This window comes from Pimephales promelas, chromosome 16 (genome assembly GCF_988280905.1).
Source record: "Pimephales promelas chromosome 16, fPimPro1.hap1.1, whole genome shotgun sequence".
NCBI lineage: Eukaryota > Metazoa > Chordata > Actinopteri > Cypriniformes > Leuciscidae > Pimephales > Pimephales promelas.
In genome coordinates this window covers 24,670,398-24,694,179 of record NC_142784.1, presented here as the reverse complement: position 1 = coordinate 24,694,179, position 23,782 = coordinate 24,670,398, and the positions used below count along the sequence as shown (strand labels likewise).

General features: G+C 39.8%; 2 protein-coding genes across 3 annotated transcripts in view; both read right to left on the bottom strand.

Moving 5' to 3' along the window:
• auts2b (activator of transcription and developmental regulator AUTS2 b) overlaps nt 1–11,037 on the bottom strand; it is a 29,832-nt gene extending 18,795 nt beyond the window's left edge. For both annotated transcript variants that reach the window (XM_039681514.2, XM_039681515.2), the window contains exons 1-2: nt 10,901–11,037; nt 4,315–4,394 (exon numbers count right to left, since the gene is read on the bottom strand). The gene's annotated coding sequence lies outside the window, so the exon portion shown is untranslated. The remainder of the gene's footprint in view (nt 1–4,314; nt 4,395–10,900) is intronic.
• Nucleotides 11,038–11,858: 821 nt separating this feature from the next.
• The window catches only part of med13b (mediator complex subunit 13b), a 36,603-nt gene continuing 24,679 nt past the window's right edge, over nt 11,859–23,782 (bottom strand). The window contains exons 16-30 of the mRNA XM_039681407.2: nt 20,989–21,893; nt 19,803–19,970; nt 19,499–19,722; nt 18,588–18,777; nt 18,145–18,502; nt 17,844–18,060; nt 17,569–17,760; nt 16,977–17,200; nt 16,743–16,885; nt 16,492–16,650; nt 16,221–16,367; nt 15,972–16,132; nt 15,019–15,183; nt 14,777–14,877; nt 11,859–13,394 (exon numbers count right to left, since the gene is read on the bottom strand). Of these exons, the coding sequence (XP_039537341.2) occupies nt 13,262–13,394; nt 14,777–14,877; nt 15,019–15,183; nt 15,972–16,132; nt 16,221–16,367; nt 16,492–16,650; nt 16,743–16,885; nt 16,977–17,200; nt 17,569–17,760; nt 17,844–18,060; nt 18,145–18,502; nt 18,588–18,777; nt 19,499–19,722; nt 19,803–19,970; nt 20,989–21,893 (3,487 nt within the window). The 3' untranslated portion in view covers nt 11,859–13,261. The remainder of the gene's footprint in view (nt 13,395–14,776; nt 14,878–15,018; nt 15,184–15,971; nt 16,133–16,220; nt 16,368–16,491; nt 16,651–16,742; nt 16,886–16,976; nt 17,201–17,568; nt 17,761–17,843; nt 18,061–18,144; nt 18,503–18,587; nt 18,778–19,498; nt 19,723–19,802; nt 19,971–20,988; nt 21,894–23,782) is intronic.

The window sequence follows — 23,782 nt, the reverse complement described above, 5'->3', positions numbered from 1 at the left end:
ATATTGGCCAGCATATTGTACATCACCAAAAAATGTTAAGTACTAATGCTACTGCTAATGCAATTTTATCTTGAATAATAACTTACAGTTTCAATGTCAATACCAAAATAAAACCTAATAATCCAGATTATCCTTATTAGTCATAAGTACAAATAATTCTTTATAATTTTTATGTACTTTTTTAGATTTTCTCTCAAAATCAGGACATTGTAGAAATGTGGGTAACACTAAAGCAGATGGGATCTTTCTTGTGGCGTCAAATAATTTTCCTCTTTGGATTCAAAATTAAATGGCAGGGGGTGATTTACGCACCTTCTCTATTAGCATTCTTGGAAGAATAATGTGAACAGCTTTTATTACATGCTGGTTGTTACTCTGACACATAATTAACAAAGTCTGTTAACGTCTAAAGGGAAATAACAAATCATTTAGACCAGACAATCAATCCCATAAACGTGCATTTATCAAGCTCATTTGTGAAGCCTGACCTAGTTCTTTCAAGTCATATAACATGACAACTATAAAAGTCTATTCATAGCTCATGAAAGGTCTCAGCATTTAAAAGTACTCATGACCCTTACATTTCATTACATGATTTCATATAAATATTAGCAAGCTAGGCAAATCCAGCTGCCTGTGAGTTTTTACAAGTTTACTAGAAGTTGTTAGACGATTTGTTATTGTAATAAGGAACACCATGCAAGCAAGTCATGGCTTGTGAATGTTGTTTTGTACCCTATTGACTTGCATTGCAAAAACTGCTAAAACATTCTTCAAAATATCTTTTGTGTTAAACAATTATTTTTGGTATTTACTATTTTGTGTTTGGAATGGAATAAGGGTGAGTACATTTTGACAGAATGTTCCTTTTTGGCAAAGCTATCCCTTTAAAAGTCAACAAATCCCAATAATTGATGTTTGTCAACCTTAAGGTCTATCGCTGTTGAACTTGCAACACTATTTACAAGAGTTACAACCATTCTGTAGCAATACGACCCCTCACTACAAAGTTAAAACCTATCGCTCCGCTTGCACTATATTTCAGAGAACTGTAGACTCTCCTCAACCGTTACACGGTGAGAGTGATTGCAGCAGATCACCTTGAGGACATCTAGCCCTAATGTAGTGCCTCAGTACTGGAAGACCATGAAGAAAGATGATAGGACTTCAGTGGTATTAATCACCACGACAGTGAGAGGCTCAGCCCCTGGCCGCCAAGGGCTCAGTATAAGCTCGTAAAAATTGCACAGCCCTCCACAGGGCGCTCATGTCTTACTTGTTTATGGCAGCAAGTCCCAGAGGACGTGGCAGTGATGTGCTAGCCTCTAAACCCACGCCGTCAGGAATGATGTATGACCATCATTACCAGAAAATATCACTTCAGCCAACCCATGATCTTGCTCCGCTAAGGGTCATATTATCCATGAAGAACAAATTACGGTCCCCCCCACACATTTAAATTACTAGGGGGAAAAAATGCTTGTACGGAGATGGTGATATGTCATCGGTGACAATGCCCCCCAGTGCAACGCAGATAAAAACCCACCTGAGAAATCATCATCCTACAGGATGCTAAAGTTCACTTGCGTTTGTTGTCATGTAGAAGCAAATATACAGGAAAGGTTGTGCACTTTAATTTCCCCCATTTGAGCAATTAGCATATTTATACAACATAGACAGTCATGATAGCATTTTCAGATTTTGCTGTTTATCACTTTTTTCAATACGCTTGATGTTTGTGTCCGTAAATAAATGGTGGTTATATTCATCTGTATATGTCCTTAAATATCATCACCTTCAAAGAGCATTGATAACTGTCCTTTAAGCTATTTCAAATTCCTTTTGACTGATTTCAGGTTTAGATATATTTAATATAAATTACATTTCTTAAACTTTCATCCAAAGCAACACTCTTAGAAGAAATGGTTCTATTTAGAACCAGAAATGGTTCCATCCCCCGCTTCATATGGAACTCCAAAATGGTTCTATATAGAACCATTTTTTTTGGTAAAAGGTTCTATTGGCCAAGTATGGAACCCCAGGATTCTATATAGAACCCAGAGGAACCCTTTTTTAAGAGTGTATAGAACCTTTTAGGGGTTCCAAATACGTAGCACTGATAGAACCTTTTAAGGTTCTATATAGAACCTTTTCTTCTAAGAGTGAACCAACTCAGGAGATCCATTTTTACCAGTGCTTGCATTTCCTGAACATTTCCTGGAACTCCTGACCTTGGCATTGCTAGCAACATGCTTTGCCAGTTGAACTACAGGAGCACTACTGTAAATCCTGATTATAAAAATACTTCACATACTCATGACGTCCTTTTCCAATTCTTTGACAGATCGTTATATTTATCTAGAATTGCTTTACTGTCATTGGTGCTATGCTTCTTTGTAAAACTTGCCTGCTCTCACATTTCCTTTTTTGTTAAATGGCAATACAACTTTTTAATTCATCCAATTCAAAGACGAATCTTAATCTTATGGGCTTTTCACTCTGCGGTTAAACCCAGTTTATCCTCCAGGGCTGTTGAATCCATGAATATGATTGGTTGATGAACGTTCTCTAAGGTGTGCAATTATTTTCAGGGAAAAGTACTTTTTAAGTTAGTTCTAGGCAGGTCTTACAGTTCCATATCACATCGCCAAATGATTTCAGTTATTTCAAAGGTCCTTACAGCCCACAGAACTAAAACTCACAACGACATTGACCGAGCAAATAAATATAGTAAACAATAGGATAAAAAAAGACAAATTATTTCCATGTTTTTTGCCACAAAATTACATTTGATTTAAATACTCTTTCTAACACTCTCTCCCCTAATCAGATGCACACACACTCTGACAAGAAACACTGAGCGATTATCAGCGCTGCTCTCACGATTTTATCTGGAAAATAGTTAAGCGACTTAAAAGCTATTAAATTTCTCACTAGCAATGTAATAATGGCGCTGTTCTTGAAGAAGATACACTTACAGTTTTGCTATTAGAAGTGAAGTTGGTGACGAACACTGTTGAGAGAAGCAAAGACAATTCAAACAAAGGTAATTCATACACGTTTGGTGACGTTAATAGGGCTGGGCGATAAAATGGTATCGGTATTTATCGACAGTACACCATTGTCAGTAACGATAAAAAAATGTTCGATAGCGCTCAATATTTTAAGAACAGATTAAGACACTAGTTTAGTTTGAACATACAAAGGATTTTTTTTTTCTGTAACTTTAAAATCTGATGAAAATCTTTAAACAAAATTACTGGGGATGGGGGGGGTGCACTAAATATGTTCAACAAATATATACTTGAAAAAGAAACTTTAATAAAAAATACTATTCATATATTTATTATATTATATTAACATTGCGTAATGAGTGACCTCTTGTTTCAGTGCTGATCCCATGTCATGCAACAGAATGGTGGACAGTTAAGGGTACAGTGGAATGGTCATTCTCTATATTCTCTTTGCCTTGGAAAATGAATCGCATGATAATTTATAACCGAGGAGAAACAAGCGGCTGATGAATAGTATCCATTATCATGCATCATTTAATGTAATAACAGGCTGCTATTTCCATACAAGAAATGACAAAAATCCAAATTAGTTTCGAATTTCGCCTGTGGATGTTGGGAAGAGAATAAAGGAGCTTGTGAGTTCTACCACCCAATATCAATTTCAAGGTCCATTTACTTCCTCATCCCTGATCCCTGCCACGCTGAACAGACGGAGACCCCTGAGTGGGCGCATATGGCAGAGGGCTGGGAGTCCACTGGAGCTGGTAATGATGGCAGCGGTGGACTGGTCCATCACCGTGCCAGCGCTGAGGCTCCATTGGTGCAGAGTAATTGACAGCCATGAGCTTCCCTACAGAGCTCAAACACACCGCCTGCTCTCTGGCACACACTCCCTAATTCACACACGCAGTCTTGGCTGCTGGCTCAGCAGGGGCAGGCCATCCAATTTACAGCTCTGTCCAGCACTGCCCCGAGAGCCATCTCCAGCCTGCCCAGCCAGCCCAACAGAGACTAATGAAGGGCTCTTCCAGCACCTCATACATTATGGAGAAAGCAGAGACAGATCAGGAAAACATTGCCAACGCACTCTGCTTTTCTAAACGGAAAGAATCAATTGGGTTGTTGTGGATAACTGCTCCCCTGCTATGACATCGCTCTCCATTACTACATGCACAGGAAAATGTGCAGGTGAAGGAGAGAGAGAGAGAGAGTGCAAATGAGATATTATTCCTGGCTCTCGCTTACTTAAGTTCCATGTGTAGCGGTTCACATTTTCTGCACCGCATGAAATACCACTTACCAGCTCAGAAAGCAAGATGATGCGTCATCTTTCCAGGTTACAGTGCGAAACGACCCCTCCAAGAACCATTTTTAGTTAATCTGTGGGGGAAAGATTCATAATCAGTTATTTTGTATTCTGTTTAAACACTACGGAGGTCCATCTACATAAGCATACACAGACGTTACGTATAATGGAGCTTCACTTCATTCTGTTCTTACATACTTATGAAAGCATAGAGCGCACAACCCACCACTGAGCCTGCCTTGGCATGCTGTTACAATGAAACAAATTGTATTCTGCGATGGCTCTGCATGAGTCTTGGCTTCACTTACGTCCTTGGGATGCTTACCATCTGGCAGTCCCATCACTGCGTTCAGATACACTGCATTACAAAATGAGACAGCCCAGAATGCAAACAAGATTGTTATCAAGTACTTTGCTCCAATGTTGGAATGCTGAGTAGTAAAGTTAATAATTCAATATACAACATAGAAATTGAAATGTTGGTTTGGTTTATTTATGGCTACAGAAACTGGCCCCAAAGTATAATGTTAACTAAAATCATTTTGTTCATTTAAAATAAAGCAGAAATAAAATAAATATAAGATGAAGAACTTAAAAATGAGAACTGTTGTTATGGTAACTAACTGAAATAAAATAGGTAGGTTGTAAAAAAGTAGGCTACTTAAATCACTAAAACTTATATAAAAACACATTTCTAATAAAAAAAAAAATAAAAATGACAAAAGCACATAACAAAATTACTAAAACTACTGAAAATTTACAAATACAAGGTAATTCTAAATATTAATAGATACTGTATATACATAATACTAAATGAACACTGATCTGGACATTTAATGACTTTAAATAAACTGGTGACCAGATGGTTAAAGGATGTGAGTTTCCCCTTTAAATAAATGAAACTTGGTTTGATATTTTGTATTTAATGCACAGGCTAAATGCACAAGCCCCCCAAACTGCCATCAATTTTGAAAGTCACATGAAAGACGTATTGTTTTCAATGTTTTCATAAAACAGCCTGAATTAGTTGTTGAATGCCATTTTCAAATTGGCCAGAAAGGGAATTACTCAGAGGTGAGTTTGACTCTCATTAACCAATTGACCCTTGTTTGTGTCCATTTTCACAAGGTCCCGCTGCAGAGGTTGCAGGGGCAGGAATCAGCCAGGTTCATCCATCAGCTTTATGGCAGGTGGCAGGGGCTCCTTATGCTCAATGTAGTGGAAAGCAAGGCTTTATTACCTCTGGCTTCTCACTGAGAGAGATGAAGACAGAAACAATGGTGACAGAGTATAGAATTTCCAAGGCTGATGGTCATGGTTGATGCGTCAATATAACTCCGTATGTTCTTGAAATCTGTTGTTGCACCATAGGATGGCAGTCGTAGTGCAGACAAGGATGGTGTCCTTCACAAACCAATCCCTGTCTGCTCGATTTTATCAGCTCCACAAAATGGCGTCGGCAAATTATTCATGACAGGTGAGAACTGTCACCGTGTTTAACACACTGAATATGAGCCGATGTCTTTTGACTTCCGTGGACTCAATGAAATCCACTGATGACAGCTTACTTGACATTTACACACTCCGATTCCCGTCCTTTAATAGCTACGCTCCATCTCCCTAGGGATTGCCAGCCAGGCCGACTGATAACAAACCTGTCAGGAGGGTTCACAGGGGATTTGAATCCAGTGCTGGCAGAGAAATGATGTGTTCAGTGGAGGAATATGGAGACTGACATGAGCTGCGCACCGGCTTAGTGACAGATGATTTGTTACACCGTGCGCTAAATGGAAGTCGCCACAACGGCTGATTAGGTCTTATCAGGGCCGTTACGAGCGAGCAACTTTTTCATTTCACCTCTCTCCAAGGAGCCACCATCAAAAGAGATCACAGCGGTTTCCTGGGCGAGCCTGTCAGCTCAAGGTGAAGCCGAATGAGGGAGGATAACAGGGATGAGGAAATAAACTGCTGTCTCAGATAACATTAATGCTCAAGCTTCACGGCTGACAGTTACCTGATAAAACATTATCTCGGCCAATGAGAGACAGAACAGGACAAACACGTCCCCCCCCCCCCCCACACACACACACAGTTTTTGTAATCCATTTGGCCAGATTACAGCAAATCGCTCTTATTCATCTGTGGATCATATTGCTGCTCTGGAGAATTTTTTTCTTTTTTATAGAAAAGGTTACCCATCTTCCAACAAAAAAAAAAAAGACCAGCAGTGTAAGCCTTAATGTATTAGCTCCCTAGCTATATTAGAGATATTGCGTGCTCAATAAACAGTTCGATAAACAAGATACTACTGTACTGAGTAACTTACATTACAACACAATATCAAGAACGAGAACTATGAAGATGACTATGACAACTATGTTAACCTCCACACCATTGCAAAATAAAGTTGGTTATTATAAGAGCGCTACCACTTTTTCGTCTGAGCTTTATAGTTAACAATGAAAATTCTGTTATTAAATACTCACCATTCATGTCGTTCCAAACCCATAAGACTTTTGTTAATCTTAGGAACCCAAATGAATATCTTCTTGATGAAATCTGAGAGCTTTCTGTCCCTCCATTGACAGCTATGCAACTACCACATTGATGCTTCAAAAAGTTCATAAAGCGATCGTAAAACTAATCCATATGAGTGGTTTAGTCCAAATTTTCTGAAGAGACACAATTACCTCATTTGATAAACAGATTAAATTTAGGCTTTTATTCACATTTAAACATTGGTCAGCAAACCTAAACAGAAGCTCAAGCGAACCTGCTTGATGTGCGAAAACAAACCTTATTGGTTCTTGTGGAAGCTCAAACGCGCTGCGTAAACACGTTCTCTCACATCAAGCAAACATGTTTGAGTGATGTGCACACATCAGTTAAAGCTTCTGTTTACCATAACTGATGTGTGCACACGTTGATGAATATGTGAATAAAACTAAAAGTCTAAATTAAACTTGTTTATCATATGAAGCGATCGTGTAAGTTCGACTTAACCGATCAATTAGTTTTTGACAAATCTCTTTATGAACTTTTGGAAGTGTCAAAGTGGTAGTTGCGTAGCTGTCACGGGAGGTACAGATTTTGTTAAAAAATATCTTCATGTGTGTTAAGAAGATGAACGAAAGTTTTACAGGTTTGTAATGACATGAGCTTTAAAGGCATGCAGAATCACATCAATATATTTCAAGCATCGTCTCTAACTCAGAATCATCCTGAAGAACCATGAAATCCTCTCAGAGTGAGCAGATGGTCTTTCCTATGCAACATCATCCATGTATTGACTGAAATTGCAATCCAGATGAGACCACATTAGACCGCAAATTTACAACACAAAGACAGATCTTCCTCTTCGTGCTGTTATATGTATGTATAAATATATAATGGGTCTCTCAAAAATCAATAGTAACAATAATGGTCTTGTTTCACAAATACATAGTATTGATTAATATAAAATCCATGAAATACAAAATGTTTGCAGCTTCTGGAAAAGTAATAGGCTAACTCTTATGTGAAGTTTATATCTTGTGTGTGTAGACCACAAAGGTTAAATCAAGGCAAGCAGTTGAGATGTGATGAAAATCCACACAGTTGCTGGTCTCTGTTCTCATTAGGACACCTTGGCTCAGTCTAGTCTACACCCTCAAAGTGTATCTGTTTACCCATGGATCTCATTTGATGAGACATAAGGCAGTAATTGGATGAGGCTTGTGATCAGATGTTCTCTTGGGGAACTAATTCCACTCTTTCTGACCTGCCTAATCTTCTAAGACCAAGCTGGGGTTAATAGGCTGCTCTTCCCCCACCAACTGCTCAGGATATCCAGACCGCTGTATAGAAAATGTTAGGCGCGCTGTATTAGAGCGCGCCAGAAGGATGTGACAGTATAAGCTGCACAACACGATCCATGATAAAGTAATTTATGCATGAGCACTGGACCGCAAGTGAATAGAAGATACATTTTCAAGATTAGCCGAGCAGAGGTCATGCGTAAATGGATATCATATAGCATCCCTTCTGACAAAAATCGTTAATCTGACTGTAATAGTTCCCATTTACTGGAATATGTCTCCCCTCCCCCATCATCAACATCGGAGAGCTATTTCTTGGGAACGGTATCAGTCATTTCGGTGCAGCTCACTCCAAAGATCATCTGATCATGTTATGGAGAAAAGCGAAAAGTAGTAGGCGTAGAAAAAACAACAGTTTTCATTCCCTTCAAAATGGAGGACGAATAAAAGGATGGAAAAAGAAAAATGAGATATCGTCAGAATCGGCATAAGCCAAGGAATGGACACGCAATGGACAATTCAAGGACACAGTAAAAATTTGGAAAATGTTTTCAAAATACACATTTTTGTAAAAATCCATCTCTGAAACACTAGACGGCTCTGTGTTCAAACTTCTCCAATGACGTGCTATTGATGATCCATATCAAATTGTGTGCTGATATATCAAATAGTTTAAAACGATTGATAAATTAAGTTAATAATGGTGGACCGATGGTTCATGCGATCCTGGCGAAATCTATAGACAGCAAGATCATGATTGTTTAAGAATCACTGTGATATAGAGAACAGGTTTCAAACAGTTTCAAACTATGGTACTGTATACAACAGATTTTCTTTTTAGCTTCTTATTCAAGAGAGGGGACAGGAAGTGCTAGCTTTACCATTGTGTTCCAGCAAATTCACTTTTTTTATCTCAAAGATGATACATATCTTTAAAAATCTGCCACACAATGGCCACTGTCGAGCGTGTTGGCAATCCAAATGAACCACCTGCCTCCTCTCAGAGTCCCAAACCCTGTAATTGTGAATTGATTTGACAGACAGCTACATTATGATCATATGAAACAGAGCTAATCACGCTTTCCTGTCTCTTTCATCTGCACCAATGAGCTCCTTCCACACGGAATTCAATGACATTTCGCTTCTGCACCAAAGATGAGGAAAGGTCTTCTGTGACCCCTGTTTTTCAGGCCTGCTCACATGCAAAGCAGGTTATACAAGAGTCTTAAAAGAGCCTTCCTTTCAGCAGGCGACAGCAATCAAGGGCCCTCAGAAATACAAGCGATTATAAACATCAGCCTGTTCGTTATAGCTATTAAGCCCGTCTGCCTTTCTGTCTATTCTCCCCAGAAATTTGTAGGCAATTAATTAAATTCCCATGTCCGTGCCTGGCAGTCATTAGTCTAATATCAGCTTTCAAGGGAGCACCGAGGCGGCGGTCGCCGTGCCAGGTCACATCACGAGAGACAGCGAAGCTCTGCTTCCCGTTTGCCCTCTACAGATCGCCTCTCCTCTTTTTATCACCATTCATTTTCCATCAGCAATACGATGCCAGCATTATGCTTGACTGATGTGGAGAGACAGAGCAATTTCCTGAGACACTTAACACCAGGTCACATGGGGTTGAAATACGATAGACAGATACAGCCATTCACGGGCTGCTACTCGAGATGATGCCAACCCAGATGTTATGTCAATGGGTGAGGAAAACACTTTCTCAGTGCTTCGATTTTTGAGGACGGCGAAATTGCTCCTCAAGTGCGCTTTCAATTTGCCCAAAGGAACGAGGTGAAAGCGAGACCTCGTTCGAGTAGATATTCAAACGCATTCATTGAACTGCCTCACGGAGGAGACTAAATATGGAAATTGACTTTGACTGCCAGATGTTTCCTCTGTGTAATAGAAGTCATTACCATCACATTTAGTACTTCGTTTCCAAATCGCCTCGCATTACGCGGTGAAATGTATTCCTTTGCAAGCTCGGTAACAGTGCATTACGCGCAGATAATGATGACTTTGTTATCCTGTGGTCTGTGAGGTCCATTTCCCAGCTCGCCTAACTACAAATGTCAGCCCCGACAGGCAATTACAGGAGTCCGGTTACTCTCTCCTCTGCTATCGTTCTCCAATCTCAGAGACCCAAGCGTGGTGAAGAGCAAAGGTAATTTTCCCCCGGGCCTGAAACAAGGCCATGAACTTGGCTATTAAAGGCCTAACAGGTTTTGTCCGAGCAGTCTGCAGGATGCTTGAGTGACACGCAGTCGATATCCTCTGTCCTCTCGGGCCAACTCAACTGTCAGCAGTCTGAAGTTAGAAAATGCAGCACTCAACAGCTGATGGCATGTGAAAATTAGCTGTGAAAGATGTTTTTTATATGTGCAATTTATAATAGTTGCATTACCTGAAGCACTTAAAATAATTAAATAAATGTATGTTGTAGGTGTAGCACTTGCACAGCTCAGATGGCAACACACCCATAGGTGCCTTATTAAAGGCTGTTTCAATGGGCAGTTAGCATAACCTGTAAAGGCCCGTGAACGTTCATCATTCGAGCAAGTTGATGGAGATTTTCCAATTGGTTTAGACCGAGTTAAACGCATATGGTGAATGTCTATATATATGAAATAGACTACTGTAGATGATTTTGGTAAACTACAATACAAAATGATGAAGGCGTCAGCTAACACGAATGTAAATAGTACAAGTAAAATTTAAACCATAGTAAAAACATGAAGGCCAAATATTGAGTTAATACATAAACACACAAACCAACACATCCTCACCTTTGAAAGGTTATCAAATTTCTTCGGGAATTTAAATCTTGTCAGTTTGACAACCAGAAGCGCTAAGATTCATACTGTGAGTGACAACACGCTTGACCGTTGCAAGATGGCGGGAACGCCATATCTACGTACCTTTTGCATGCTTCTGTCTAAAAGGTGCAAGCTCTTCGGGGGCTTCGGGATGTGTTGAAAGCGCAACAGCTCCACCTGGTGGACACATTCAGCTGCATCTGTTAAAACAGAGGATGAAAAACCGTTCACTAAAAATGTACTTGGTAACCATATTTTCAGAGAGAATATAAAAAATGGATTTAGATTGTTACTACTATCAAAGGTTTTTAATATAATAATAATAATATTATTAGTTACCTTTATTGAAAACACTAACGTAGATTGTTCTATAAGGCAATATAATGTAATAATTTCGGTTCAAGCCCTTTTTATTAGGTTTGTATAGGCTACATTACAAGCTATAGCTACACTTATAACAACACATTATTCGACATGCTAGTTGAGTTTCTACCAATCACATATCATTACATGGGTGTTTAGACTAAACAAACACACTGAAAGTTTCCACCACGTGTCTTTTAACGATTTAAGTTTAATGACATCTATCATGGAAACTCGTTGGTCTGGGTGAAAATGACACCACTTCAAAGGGAGTCAAAATTAATATTAATGATGTTCACACACTGTAAAAATGTAAATGGGTTATTCCATTTTTTTTATTTAGTTTTTTTCTCATTTGGTTTTTGAATAATTTCTTCTAATGTAATCTAATAAAATATTGTATTCTTGTATTGTACGTTTTAAGAACTGGAAGAGTTAGGACAACCGTAAGCCAGTACAACCTTTACACAAACAAACAATAAATAAATAAATCATGAGGCATTACAAAATGTCACCGTAAGCCATTAAAAAGAAAAACAGCTGAAATCTGTTAGTTGTATTAAAAAAAAACATGCCATGGGAGACACAAGTGCCTGAAGTTAAATAAACACACACATTATAACTACATTTCATTTAATGTCTGTAATTGTATGCACATCTCAGCGCCTCTAGGAACTTCACGTCTTTGAAATGAGCAATTTCCAGGAAGGAATGCAGAACAAAATGACAATATTTTGACACTACAGCAGAGGGAAATATTTTATCTGCAGCAGCAGCACCAAAAATGATTGAAACATGACTCTGTATAAAATATTCTAATAATGCCCCAGGAGTCATAATCATCATGCAAAGAATAGTGATGATAATATAGAGTAGTGGTGCAGCAGTGCTCAGGATGTCAATGAAGAGTTACAGTGCTATTAGCACAACACGTACACTCGAAACCTCAGCCTCTGGTTCAGCTCCATCAGGAAACGAGCTCATATGCACAGCCAGTCGCCTGGACACGCGAACAGGCCTGATGAGAATAGCACCATGTCATTTCACAGGGATTTGAACAGAATAAATACACAGCAATTTCTCCCTGGAGGGCTTATCAGACCTGAAGAGTATGATGAAACCTCCTGCAATATGGCATCTCGTTTTTTTCCCCTAGAAACCCAAGATGCTTATTCAAAATCAAGCACGACGTGCAATGATAACGACCACAGGTTTCAAGTTTTACACACTTTATTCCTAAAACATTGGCTGCACCATCCATAGCGGCACACAATTGTATGTACACATTTATATACACGCACACAATTCTCTAAATCTGTGATATAAAATATATAATCCGACAATGTACCTCTTGTCCTCTTATTTGAACACATTAAATTGCTGTACAGGAATTCTGTAGCTACAGCCTATCTTAAAGTCCCCACCACACAAAGGTAAGAACGTGAGCTCCTGTATACTTCATCTGTACACTGTGACAGTAAAAATTGTGGAGAAAATATTTCTCTAAATATTCCTCTAAAAGCAACCTACAGCAAATTCACTTGTCGGTTCTGTAATTAAGACAATTACATATATGACAAACCATTTTCATTTAATTTAGGAAGGCAATATGCATCTTCCCGTGTTTATATAATATAAAAGGATTAAGAAATTACACATTTAAAAACATACAATAAATAAGATATATGCAGGCATTTCAACTGGATAAAACCTGACCCAAACTGCACTTTCAGGCCTTTATCAGTTCACTGAGGTGGTCGTCTAGTTCCTTTCCCTCCAGTTGTTGAGATGGACACTTGGCATAAACTGGGCAGCCTGGCATTGCCATAAGTGCGCTGTCTGATTGCAGTTGGTTTGTCCAGCCGTGTCCACAGCGTGGAGGCCTGCGACGGCAGTGCAGTGATGCGTCGTCTCTGCAGGGTCTGTTGTGAGAAATCATGGCAACAGTTGTGCAGAGTCCCTCGTTTGTTAGAGCATGTTCATGATGAAGTTGTACATTTGGTTGAGCACAACAAAGTGCACGGGGAGACAAGAGCGCCGGTCCTGAGTCGCTGGGTCACAGGTCAGCCACGAGAGGGCATTGTACTGCTCCAGCACAAATCTGCAACAAATATGTGGTTATTCTTTTTTCTTTTCTTTTTTTTTTGATATTGATTGCAGTGCTGTGGCAATGTTGAAAAAAGGGCAAGACTCTGAAAAGAAAATATGTGGCTCTGGTTTTAGTTCTGTCGTGAAATACACTTCATTTATACAATTCATTTATAAAATACAAATGAAGATAAAACCTGAGAGATTTCCGTCCCTCCATTTACAGTCAATTACACCAAAAAATGTGACGCTTCACAACGTTCATAAAGAGATCAAAGAAATTTGATCCAAGTGTTCTGATCGCGTTTTATGATGAACTGATTTAATTTAAGCCTTTATTTTTATATAAACATCGATCAGCAAAAAATACAGTCCACATGGAGCCCAGTCCAAAAAAGGATCTCAGCAAAGTTTTGGACAAAAGAGGTTTGAAAACCCCTGTTATAAAGTGATCGTGTCCCTTCAGACGACTTGGATTAACTGCTTGATTCATATGGATTTAAAAAAAAAAATCTTTATGAACAAGGTTTAGGTGTTCATTAGATGGACAAATCTTACAGGTTTTATTAAAAATCTTCCATTTGTGTTTCAAAGATGAAAACGTATTGTGTGTTTGGAATGACATGAGGTCAAGTCAATGACACCTAACCAAACTATCCCTTTTATTAAATCACTGATTTACTAACTATTTAAGTTAGTGTTAGTTCACACAAAAATGAAAATTATGTTATTAAAGACTGACCCTCATGTCATCCCAAGCCCGTAAGACCTCCGTTCATCTTCAGAACACAGTTTAAGATATTTCAGATTTAGTCCGAGAGCTTTCTGTCCCTCCATTGAAAATGTATGTATAGTATTGAACGTGGCTCGACAACAGAACCGGAAGACAATACAATGCTGAATAAAGTCATAGGTTTTTTTTTATTTTTGGACCAAAATGTATTTTCGATGCTTCAAAACATTCTAACTAACCCACTGATGTCACATGGACTACTTTGATGATGTCTTTATTTTCTTTCTGGACAAGGACAGTATACCATACATACATTTGCAATGGAGGGACAGAAAGCTCTCAGACTAAACCTAAAATATCTTAAACTGTGTTTCGAAGATTAACAGAGGTCTTACGGGCTTGGAACGACATGAGGGTGAGTCATTAATGACAATTTAAATTTTTGGGTGAACTAACCCTTTAATAAATCATATTTAATGCCATTAAATACATTTAATACAGTTAACAAATTTGTCTGGACTTGTATGGTGAAGTTCTAGAAGCTTCACCAAGTATGAAATGGAACCAGCAAAAAACCCACCTGGGTTCATATTATAAATGTAAAGAAATATAAGAGGCGTGGGAATATAGAAAAGAGTGACTGTAAGGTGTCCAGCTGATACCTGAGCACATCTGAGGTATGGCTGGAGTCCAGAGGGTGGGAGTGTTTACTGTGCAGCAATTCATCTGACTGCACTGACGAAACATTAAGGTGCAGAGAAGCCTGAAAGGAAGACAGAAACATTCATTATATAACACCTCTGCAGATCTGCTAAATAGATTAGATTATGAATTGTCTTTTAGACATTAAAGCTGTAATGAATCTCTGGAGTGAAATGATTATTACATTTACTCAAGAGCTCACCTTCAGGAAGAGAGGACACTGGTTCTTTGCCTGTGGGCAGGAGGACCAGAACCAGTCGGGCAGTGGACCCGCTTTAGCTGTGGACACAAAGTAGCCCAGAGCCATGGGCTGCTGGAGGATGTTGGGAGATTCGTCATGAGACTCCATCCTGTCTGTGCTCTGGCCCTGAAGACGGGAAAGAGATGTCTATAAAACACTTCAGTCACTTATTGCCCAGGTATATTTATTTTCCACGTTCTGCTCAGTCTGGCGAAAAGTAGAGTGCACAAGGCAAGCCTTTCAAAGTAGACTGTTTTCAAGCACTCAAGTCACCCGCACACGTGTGGTTATACGCAAACAAACATTGGGCTGCACACGGACAGTGTGAGCAGACTTCTGATGACGAAAATTCGAACAAAGGCGGCTGAAGTATACTTTGGGCTTTATGATACTGAAGTAAAAAGTATGGATAAAACGAATTTTTATTATTTCTAAACTTAGTTTATGATAGTTACGACTTACGAGAAATACAACCAATCAAAATTTAGGGGTCAGAATGACAAAAAAAAAAAGGACATTATATTGGTCAAAAGTGAAAAGTAAAAATATTTTTTGTTATTAAAGATTTCCATTTCAAACAAACACTTTTGTATACAAAGAATTATGAAAAAACTGCATCACAGTACCCACAAAAGTCTGTAGAAATTGATTATTGAGCACCAGATCAGCACATTAGAATGGTTACTCTAACAATCATGTGACACTGAAGACTGGAGTAAGGCTGCTGAAAATTCAGGTTTGCATCACAGGAATAAATGACATTTTAAAATGCAAAAAGAAAAGTTTTTTTTTTAAACTAATATTTCACAATCAGTTTTTTTTTATCAAAAAAAAAAAAAAAATCAGTCTTGCTAATCATATGAAAACATAGTGCATGTTGACATTCTTCAACAGGACAGTGCAAACAAGTTTACCTTGCTGCAGTCTCCTCCATGGTGGTAATGTGAGCCTGGTGACTGTACTGGGGAGGTGGTGGGAGAGTTGGGTAATATGTTAATGAGATCAGGGTCAACCAGATCATTCTCTGACAGCAAGTCCAAGATCCCATCCATGCCACCCATTCCATCTGTGACATCTGCAAACACAATGACAACTTATATTAGTCCGTTATAAACAATAATAAAGTAGAAGAGCTAGATGGGGTGAAGGTGAAAGTGTCTGACCGTTGATAGGATTGAACGCCTGGAGGCCGGCAGAAGTGGGGAACACGAGGATGTGAGTGCAGGAGGTGTCCTGAGGAGTGTTTAACTGGGACGTCTGCATGTTCAGAGTCGTGCTGCGGCCAAACACGGAGCCCGTGGACACAGAGTCTAAGCAGAGATTCATCAGAACTTTCATCAAAGCATTCAAAAGTTTTTGAAGGCCTGAAAGGAAAAATCCTAGTACAGCCTAATGCAGAACAACTGCTCTGTGTGAAAGCTTCACATTAATTACCTGGCATGATGACAAAGGAAGCCTGTGGTTCCATTGCAACTAGACATGTACTGAGAATGCTGGGACTGTCCGCGACAGAGATACCGCACATCCTGCACATTTCCTTCAGTCGTCTGCCGAGAGACTGCAAGTTTCGCCTGCTCAACAAAATACTCCAATCTGATTGGAACAAAAACAGCAGTTAGATCAACAACAAAGGCAACTTATATACACGATTTAAACACTTATTATTGAACAATTGCAATACCTACCACGTAACTCCCCGTGACCTATCCTTCCAAGCCGGCCGATCACAATGCGCCAAGGAAGTGAAGTCATCTGTACAAGACCCAGGCACCATTCCCAAAGCTTCTGGATGCCCTGTCGTCGTGCAGAGCCCTTTTTCCTCCGAGCTCTGTGTGAAAACACACAAACATCCCAGAGTCACACACAGGCTTAGGCTTGAATAAACTACGCCAATCACAGACCAACTCGTGAGTGCTCACCGGTTGGGTACGTCAATGCTGATGATGCAGGTTTCCAGCAGCTCTCCATACTGGTCAGTGCATGAGGCTAGGAGCCACCTCTGGTCATGTGACAGGCAGTAGGCCACAAACAGCACATTGTATTTCTGCGCAGCCTCTCCAAAAGTCTCACCCAGCTCTGTCTGTTTGTCCTTCACTGGTGCCAGGATGAATGGCGGTGCGTAGAGATGTAAACACTCTGGTCTCTGAGGGTGGCAAATATTATTTTTTACAAAGCTATGTTTATCAAAATCTTTGTATAAATTTAATGAAACTGTTATATCTCAGGTGTTCTTACATTTATTTGATGGCACAGACCCCCACAGAGAATAAATGTGTAAAATATCTAAAGTCTATTGTCATTAATAGCAAATGTTTTTTTTCTCTATACTACTCCAGAGACATTTTAGGAATCCTTTGTTGACAGCAAGAATGAAATTTGGTAAATTTAGAATTGAAATCTATATCATAAATAAATTATGTTATTAAATATGGTATAAATATACCTTCAGACCTTCAATTCAACCCTGATTTTGAAACCCCTGGCCAATACATTGGCAATTATTAGGTGTACCTCTTTGCTCTGTAGTGCAGTGTCAATGGCCAGACCGGGGCCAAAGCCTGTTAGCGTTTTGACATTAGTGGAGGTTGGCAGACGCCGTCTGCACTGTGTGTAAACTGAGAAAGCCAGAGACTTCAGATGCTGTGCGTATATATGGCGCTCCTCACTCCAGACCGGCTGCAGCAAGTATTGGCTGGGTATAATCTGGAAGAAGAAAACGCCAGATGTTCAGATATAAGCAAAGTTAAAAATTACGATCAGAAAGCACAGACAAGATGAATTCTTACTTGGACATATACAGCATTCCTGATGTGAGGAGGAAGAAACTGAAGCATTTCCAGATAACAGCGGAGAAGACCCATTGTCCACACACTGGAATTGCCACCTTGGCCTGTCTCCTCATAGCTGAAGGGGTTCACAATGTAAATCACTATAGAGGGAGGATAAGTGACGGCATGGGAGTCTCCGTCAGTCGGCACCCCCACCTTCTCTCTATCCATCGTACTGTAACATAGATAAATCACGGATCAGCACACGCATCTGAGAGGATCAGTAAGAATCAGATTGTTTGGATATGAAAAGCAGTACCTCTCTGGGGGCTCAGACTGGAGCTGAGGTTGGCTGGTGGTCGATGAGCCGTCCCCCAGCGTCCCTGCACTCTGACTGCTGCTCGGCTGACTGGACTGCAAGCCCTGAGCCCCAAAGGAAGGCAGGGAATTGGGCTTGGAAGACGGCAAGGAACCTATGCCCTGAGAGCAGGAGGAAGTGGTGGTGGATGTGGTGGTGGGCGTGGTTGTGGGGTTAGTGTTGGCGGTGCTGTTGGTGGTAGGGGTGGCGTTCTGAGCGACTGTGGTGGGGCTGCTGGAGCTGGAAGTTTGCGAAGAGCTGGTAGGGTTTCGTTGGGAAAGCAGTGAGCTGTCCAAAGACTGGGATGCCAGACAGGACACTGAAGACATAAGAAATATTATAGGAGATATCTAATTTTTCCTCATAAAGCATCAAAAAGCTTTCAATTTGCTTTTTTTACATACCCAAGTCTTGTCGGCACACTTGCGCATAAAGTCTGAGCTTGTTGAAAGCCTCGCTGTTGCTATTGATGGTTTTTGGGAGCCAGTCAGTGAAAGTCTGATCTGTAAAAGGCTGGGATCCGGTATCACTCACAGTCACAATGCCATCAGCGTGAGACTTGGCGATGGGCCTGTGCTGACCGAGCCGACAGGACTGTAGACCAATAATAAATCAAATTTATTTGTATAGCCCTTTTTACAAGACGCATTGTTTCAAAGCAGCTTTACAGAAAATAATGACGTTAATGTTTATAATAAATTAATAGCTTGATATCCAAAGTCACATTTATCAGATTAGAAATGGGTTAGTAACATTTTGTGACAATGCAAGCAATCAAGCAGTTGAGATATAATATACCTGAGTGTATTGCAAGTATGAGAATATATCAAGTCGGATATATCACTGTCTAACTAATTACGCAACAAAATAAAAAATATAGAACATATATATAATATATATATAGCTCTATATATAGACCTGGCCAATATAGCTTACATTTTGCGACGGTATAAACAATCATGCAGCCGAGATTTCCTATATAGTATATATTGCTTTACGTGAGTGCACTGTATGTATGCAGGTTAAGTATAATGTACTATATAACCAATTTTTAACGTAGTACTGGAAGATAAATAAGTTAAAATTTTTCCATGACAATCAAACAAACATCTAACAATCAAAAATTTTCTTTACAGTACATTCCACTTAATGAGTGGAGCATATGCATCCAGGTAAAGGTTGTCTGAATATTTATAATTATTATACTTAATTCAAATGATTAATAACTCAGTGATATTGAGAATTACGAAATCTGTGATTTTTCAATTGAATGATTTAGTGTGGTGACATTCTGAGGTCATTAGCATGTTCTAACCTCATATACTGCTGTCAAGTCTCTGAAGAAAGTCTTGGCTCCATTAAGCAGAGTTTCATTGTCGGGACACACCACCATGTATCCGATGTCCCTCTGGGAGCTGTACGGGTCCAGCAGAAGCTTCTCCCAGTATGGCAGAGCAAAGGGAGACAGCACCACATAGTCATACTCATAACCCACCAGTAAGGTCGGGATGGGGAGGGGCTCTGGAGATTCATCCGTGCCTGAAAGAAAAGAGTTGTATTACTACACCTATATCATTTATAAACTATGCTGAGGGTGGTGTCTGTTGATTTAGACCTACCGTACGATCCCCTACCAGCCATTTTGTGAAACTGCTGCCAGGTGAGGGGGCCTTGAACCCCCCAAGAGCGCACAGACCTCTTCTTCTGAATGGTGTCCTGCAGGACAGGCTGAAGTGACAGCAGCATCCTCACCACATCCTGGGAGAACAGCATGCTCATATCGAAAGCTGCAAAGACACATAAAGAGAAGTGATTTACAAACACACATGATTTTACTTCAAACTGATTTAAAGCTAAACACACTTAGTTAGAGAAAACAGTTTTATAGTTTACTGGTAGAATTTGCAAGAGGTCTGCATGGGGATTGAAGTCACCATGATGAAATGACAATTTACGCTTAAATGCCTCCTCTTTCCTACAATCAACCTTGCATTCAGATCTGTCTCCATCCAATTAATAACTGATGAATTAATTAAGAACTAAGTCCTCCTGTTCTACAAAAGATTTTTTTGAAAATCTGTTTCACTTCAATGTACATCTCAAAACAGAAGAAAATATCAGTATCTACTTCCATTCCATCACAACAAATGTATCAAAATTGTTTCCTAGACTTCCTGGTTGGTTAATAGGGTCTGTGTATGTACTGTAGGTATTGTGTGCGCAGGACAATAAAGTCTATCCCATCCTATAAATTGTAAATTGCCATGTTATGTCAAAGATAATAGAGCAACAGCTCCTCCTAGAAAAATATATTGAATACATAAAAAAAAAACAGCTCCAAGTCCTCTTTTTAATCTCTCCCCTTCAACCACCTATCACATTAAAACTATTTTTCACAATGCGATCAATTCCTGATGATTTACTCCGAAATGTCACATTATGGAAGAAAATTGACTGTAAATGTTTCATGCTGACTTTAAAACATGACTCGAAATCGCTTTATCACATTAAAAACAAGTTATTGAGGGGGAATATTTATTTTATTTTATTATATTATAATAGTATGCATGAAATAAGTCTTCAAAACTTAAATGTAGACTTTATTTATTTTAATATTTGACCAATATATTTATTTAAATACTTTTCAGTCATTTTGAGGCCTCTTATAGTGAGCCCCAGCCCCCTGCTTGAGAACCACAGCTAAAATTTAAACTAAAGGAGTAACGTGAAAAATAAATGTTGAAAAAAATAAAATAATAATAGAATCAAAAAACATATCAATAACATCACAAGAAGAAGTCTCACCATTCCGTTTGGCCCAGTGATGTAAAGAGGAGCTCTTGACCAGTGTCTCATCGACTTTTCCTCCAGACATGTTGTCCATGAACTGTCTGCCGTGCTCAAGAGCCAAGTAGCAGTCACTGTAATAGTCCCTCTCCTCCAGGCGCATGGGTGGCTTGAAACTGGTGCTGAGAAGCTGGGGCCTGATGATGGGGGAGAAAGGGTTCGTGCACAGGTCCTGCAGCAGAAGGACGAGATCATCCGGGACCTGCTCTTTAAGGACCGCCCCTCTCTGAAGCGAGGCTGCACGCACAGCCTCAAAGTGCTTCTCTGTCTCTCGTCCGGCATCCGAACCCCGTCCCATGATGTCCAGCTCATCCTCCAGGAAGAGGCCGGCCCCGTTGCCATAGCGACGGTTCATGACGGCACTAAAACCGCAGGAGCAGGGGTCCATACTCGAGTACTGCGGGTCCATGTTGGGATCACTGATGTAGACGCCCACATCCGCCCCTGTGATGTTCATGTTGCAGACGCAGATGCAACAGCTGTCAAAGTTGCAGTCCTTGAAGAGATTCATGACTGACTCGGAGAGGATGAGGGTGACGTATAAGCTGTGCGCTTCGGGGATGGAGGGCACGGTGGCCGGCTCAACTGAATTTAAAGGTCTGCAGGTGGAGGGTGTAGAGGCGGGAGAATAGAGGTCAGAGTTCTCGTATTTCAGGGAGCCTTGAACGCTGGCAGGGCCTCTGGGAGTGCGTGGGGTCCGGGGTGTCCTTGGCGTTGGGGCAGAGATTCGAGGGGTGGCGGGGGAGGGCAAGATGCCAGCGCCACTGTTGCTGGGTGGCGCACTGTTGGACATAAAGGTGTTGTGTGTCTGAGGGGTGCAGCTCTGGTCCTGTTCAACTCCACTTCCCACACTTGGGATGTTACTGTCAATGAAGAGGAGGGCAAAGTGTCACATGTAGTGGTCAAAGTAATATTTAGGGTGAAGAAAAATGGCACAAGCATACATTTCAAGCAAATTATGTGACAAAAATAAGTTTATTTGGTTTAAAATTAGAAAAAATAGGTGTTGTCCAAAATGAAGAGAAAGAGAATTTTTATTAATTAATTCAATTCAGGGAGAAATGATCCAACTCCAAATCGAAAGTCACAACATAAGTTCTGCTTTGCCCGGACAATAGAAATAAGTAGGTATAATAAAGGGTCACTAAGATATATATATATATATATATATTTTTTTACATTTATTTGATAAAAAATATAGTAATTTAAATAACTATTTTGAAAAAGTATTCGAATTTAAAATAATTGTTCTATGTTTCAATATATTTTAAAATTTAATTTATTCCTCCTGTGATGGCAAAGCTGAATTTTTAGCATCAAGAAACATTTCTTACTTTTATCAATGTTGAAAACAGCTGTTCTGCTAAATATTTTGGTGGAAACCGTGATAGTTTTTTAAGATTATGAATAAAGAGTTCAAGAGAACAGGATTAGGATTAGAGAATTAAGGATTAGTTAGGGTATATCTGCTCTAAACCACCAATAGAAATTAGGCCAGTAACTACAGAGGTCATGACCTAGGCCAGAGGTAGGCAAGCTCGGTCCTAGAGAGCCGCTATCCTGCAGAGTTCGGCTCCAACACTGAAAAAAAACCTCTCCTGCCTATTGAGAATGAGGAGTCACGTGCCTATTTGGGCGGGGTCTGAGCCGGTCGGCCATGATGGTAGGTGACGCTATCGGTTACCAGGGTTTTTATCGGTTTTTAACGCAGCAGTTACTTCCAGGCATGGTAAAACAGTGCGGTTATACAGATTTTATCCAGAGGGGTTTTAATAGCATGAAAAAAATAAATAAATAATGAACACATTTGGAGGTGGTTTGATATGCGATTCCAATCAGATTTTCACAGATGCGTCTCAGTCTGGATGTTCTTGCTGCTCAAATCGGATTTCAAATTGTCTTTTGCTTCATTTATCACACAGGAAGATAACGTTGAAATTAGTGGTGAAAAAGACAAGATATTCATACAGAATTGAAACGGTATGTCCAAAGATTTTGGCTGTGACTACAGCACAGTGCACTGGTATATATTGTGTTGTGCAACGGAGAGGTTCTGCACCGCTACTCGACAGGGCATTTATTTGAGAAGTGAGATGATTTTCCCTGCATCTGTTTTGAAAGCCTCTTCACATACGATGGTACGCCTATGTCGTTATCAAATGTTGGACACACAAATCATATTTGAACAATTGCAATTAATGGTGCAGAAAATCTTGCAGTCTGAACTTATGTTATAAGCCATAAATGTTGGTTTTATCTGCATTTAGATCAATTAACCAACTTGGCAAACATTACAGCAATGACTGCTCAGCTTTCTCCACAGAACAAGAGCCTGCTAGCTTAGCTTCCAAAAAAAAGATGGCTGACACTATGTGTACATTCTGTGAGTGAGATCCCACCCTCTATGGGTAGGTTGAAAACTTGCGGGACAGCCCCTACTACTGACTGTAGTCTTTACCCTCTGGCCAAAAAATCCTCGGGTGACGCAAAATGGCAATTTTTGCGTCATCGGAGAATTTTTTCCAGACAAAAATAAAATACATAAATCTCTTGTCTCAGGGGGATATGAGGGTGGAAAGCATGGTAATTCAAAAATACTACAGGTTTTCTACTAATACAAAGCTTAATGCTAAATCCTGAAGTATCCCTTTAAGTGAAACTATACCAGTGGCTACTCTGTTGGGAACTGTCTTCATAAATCCACTACAACCACCTTGGAAACACTTGGCAAGTATAGATATCAAAGTAAAGT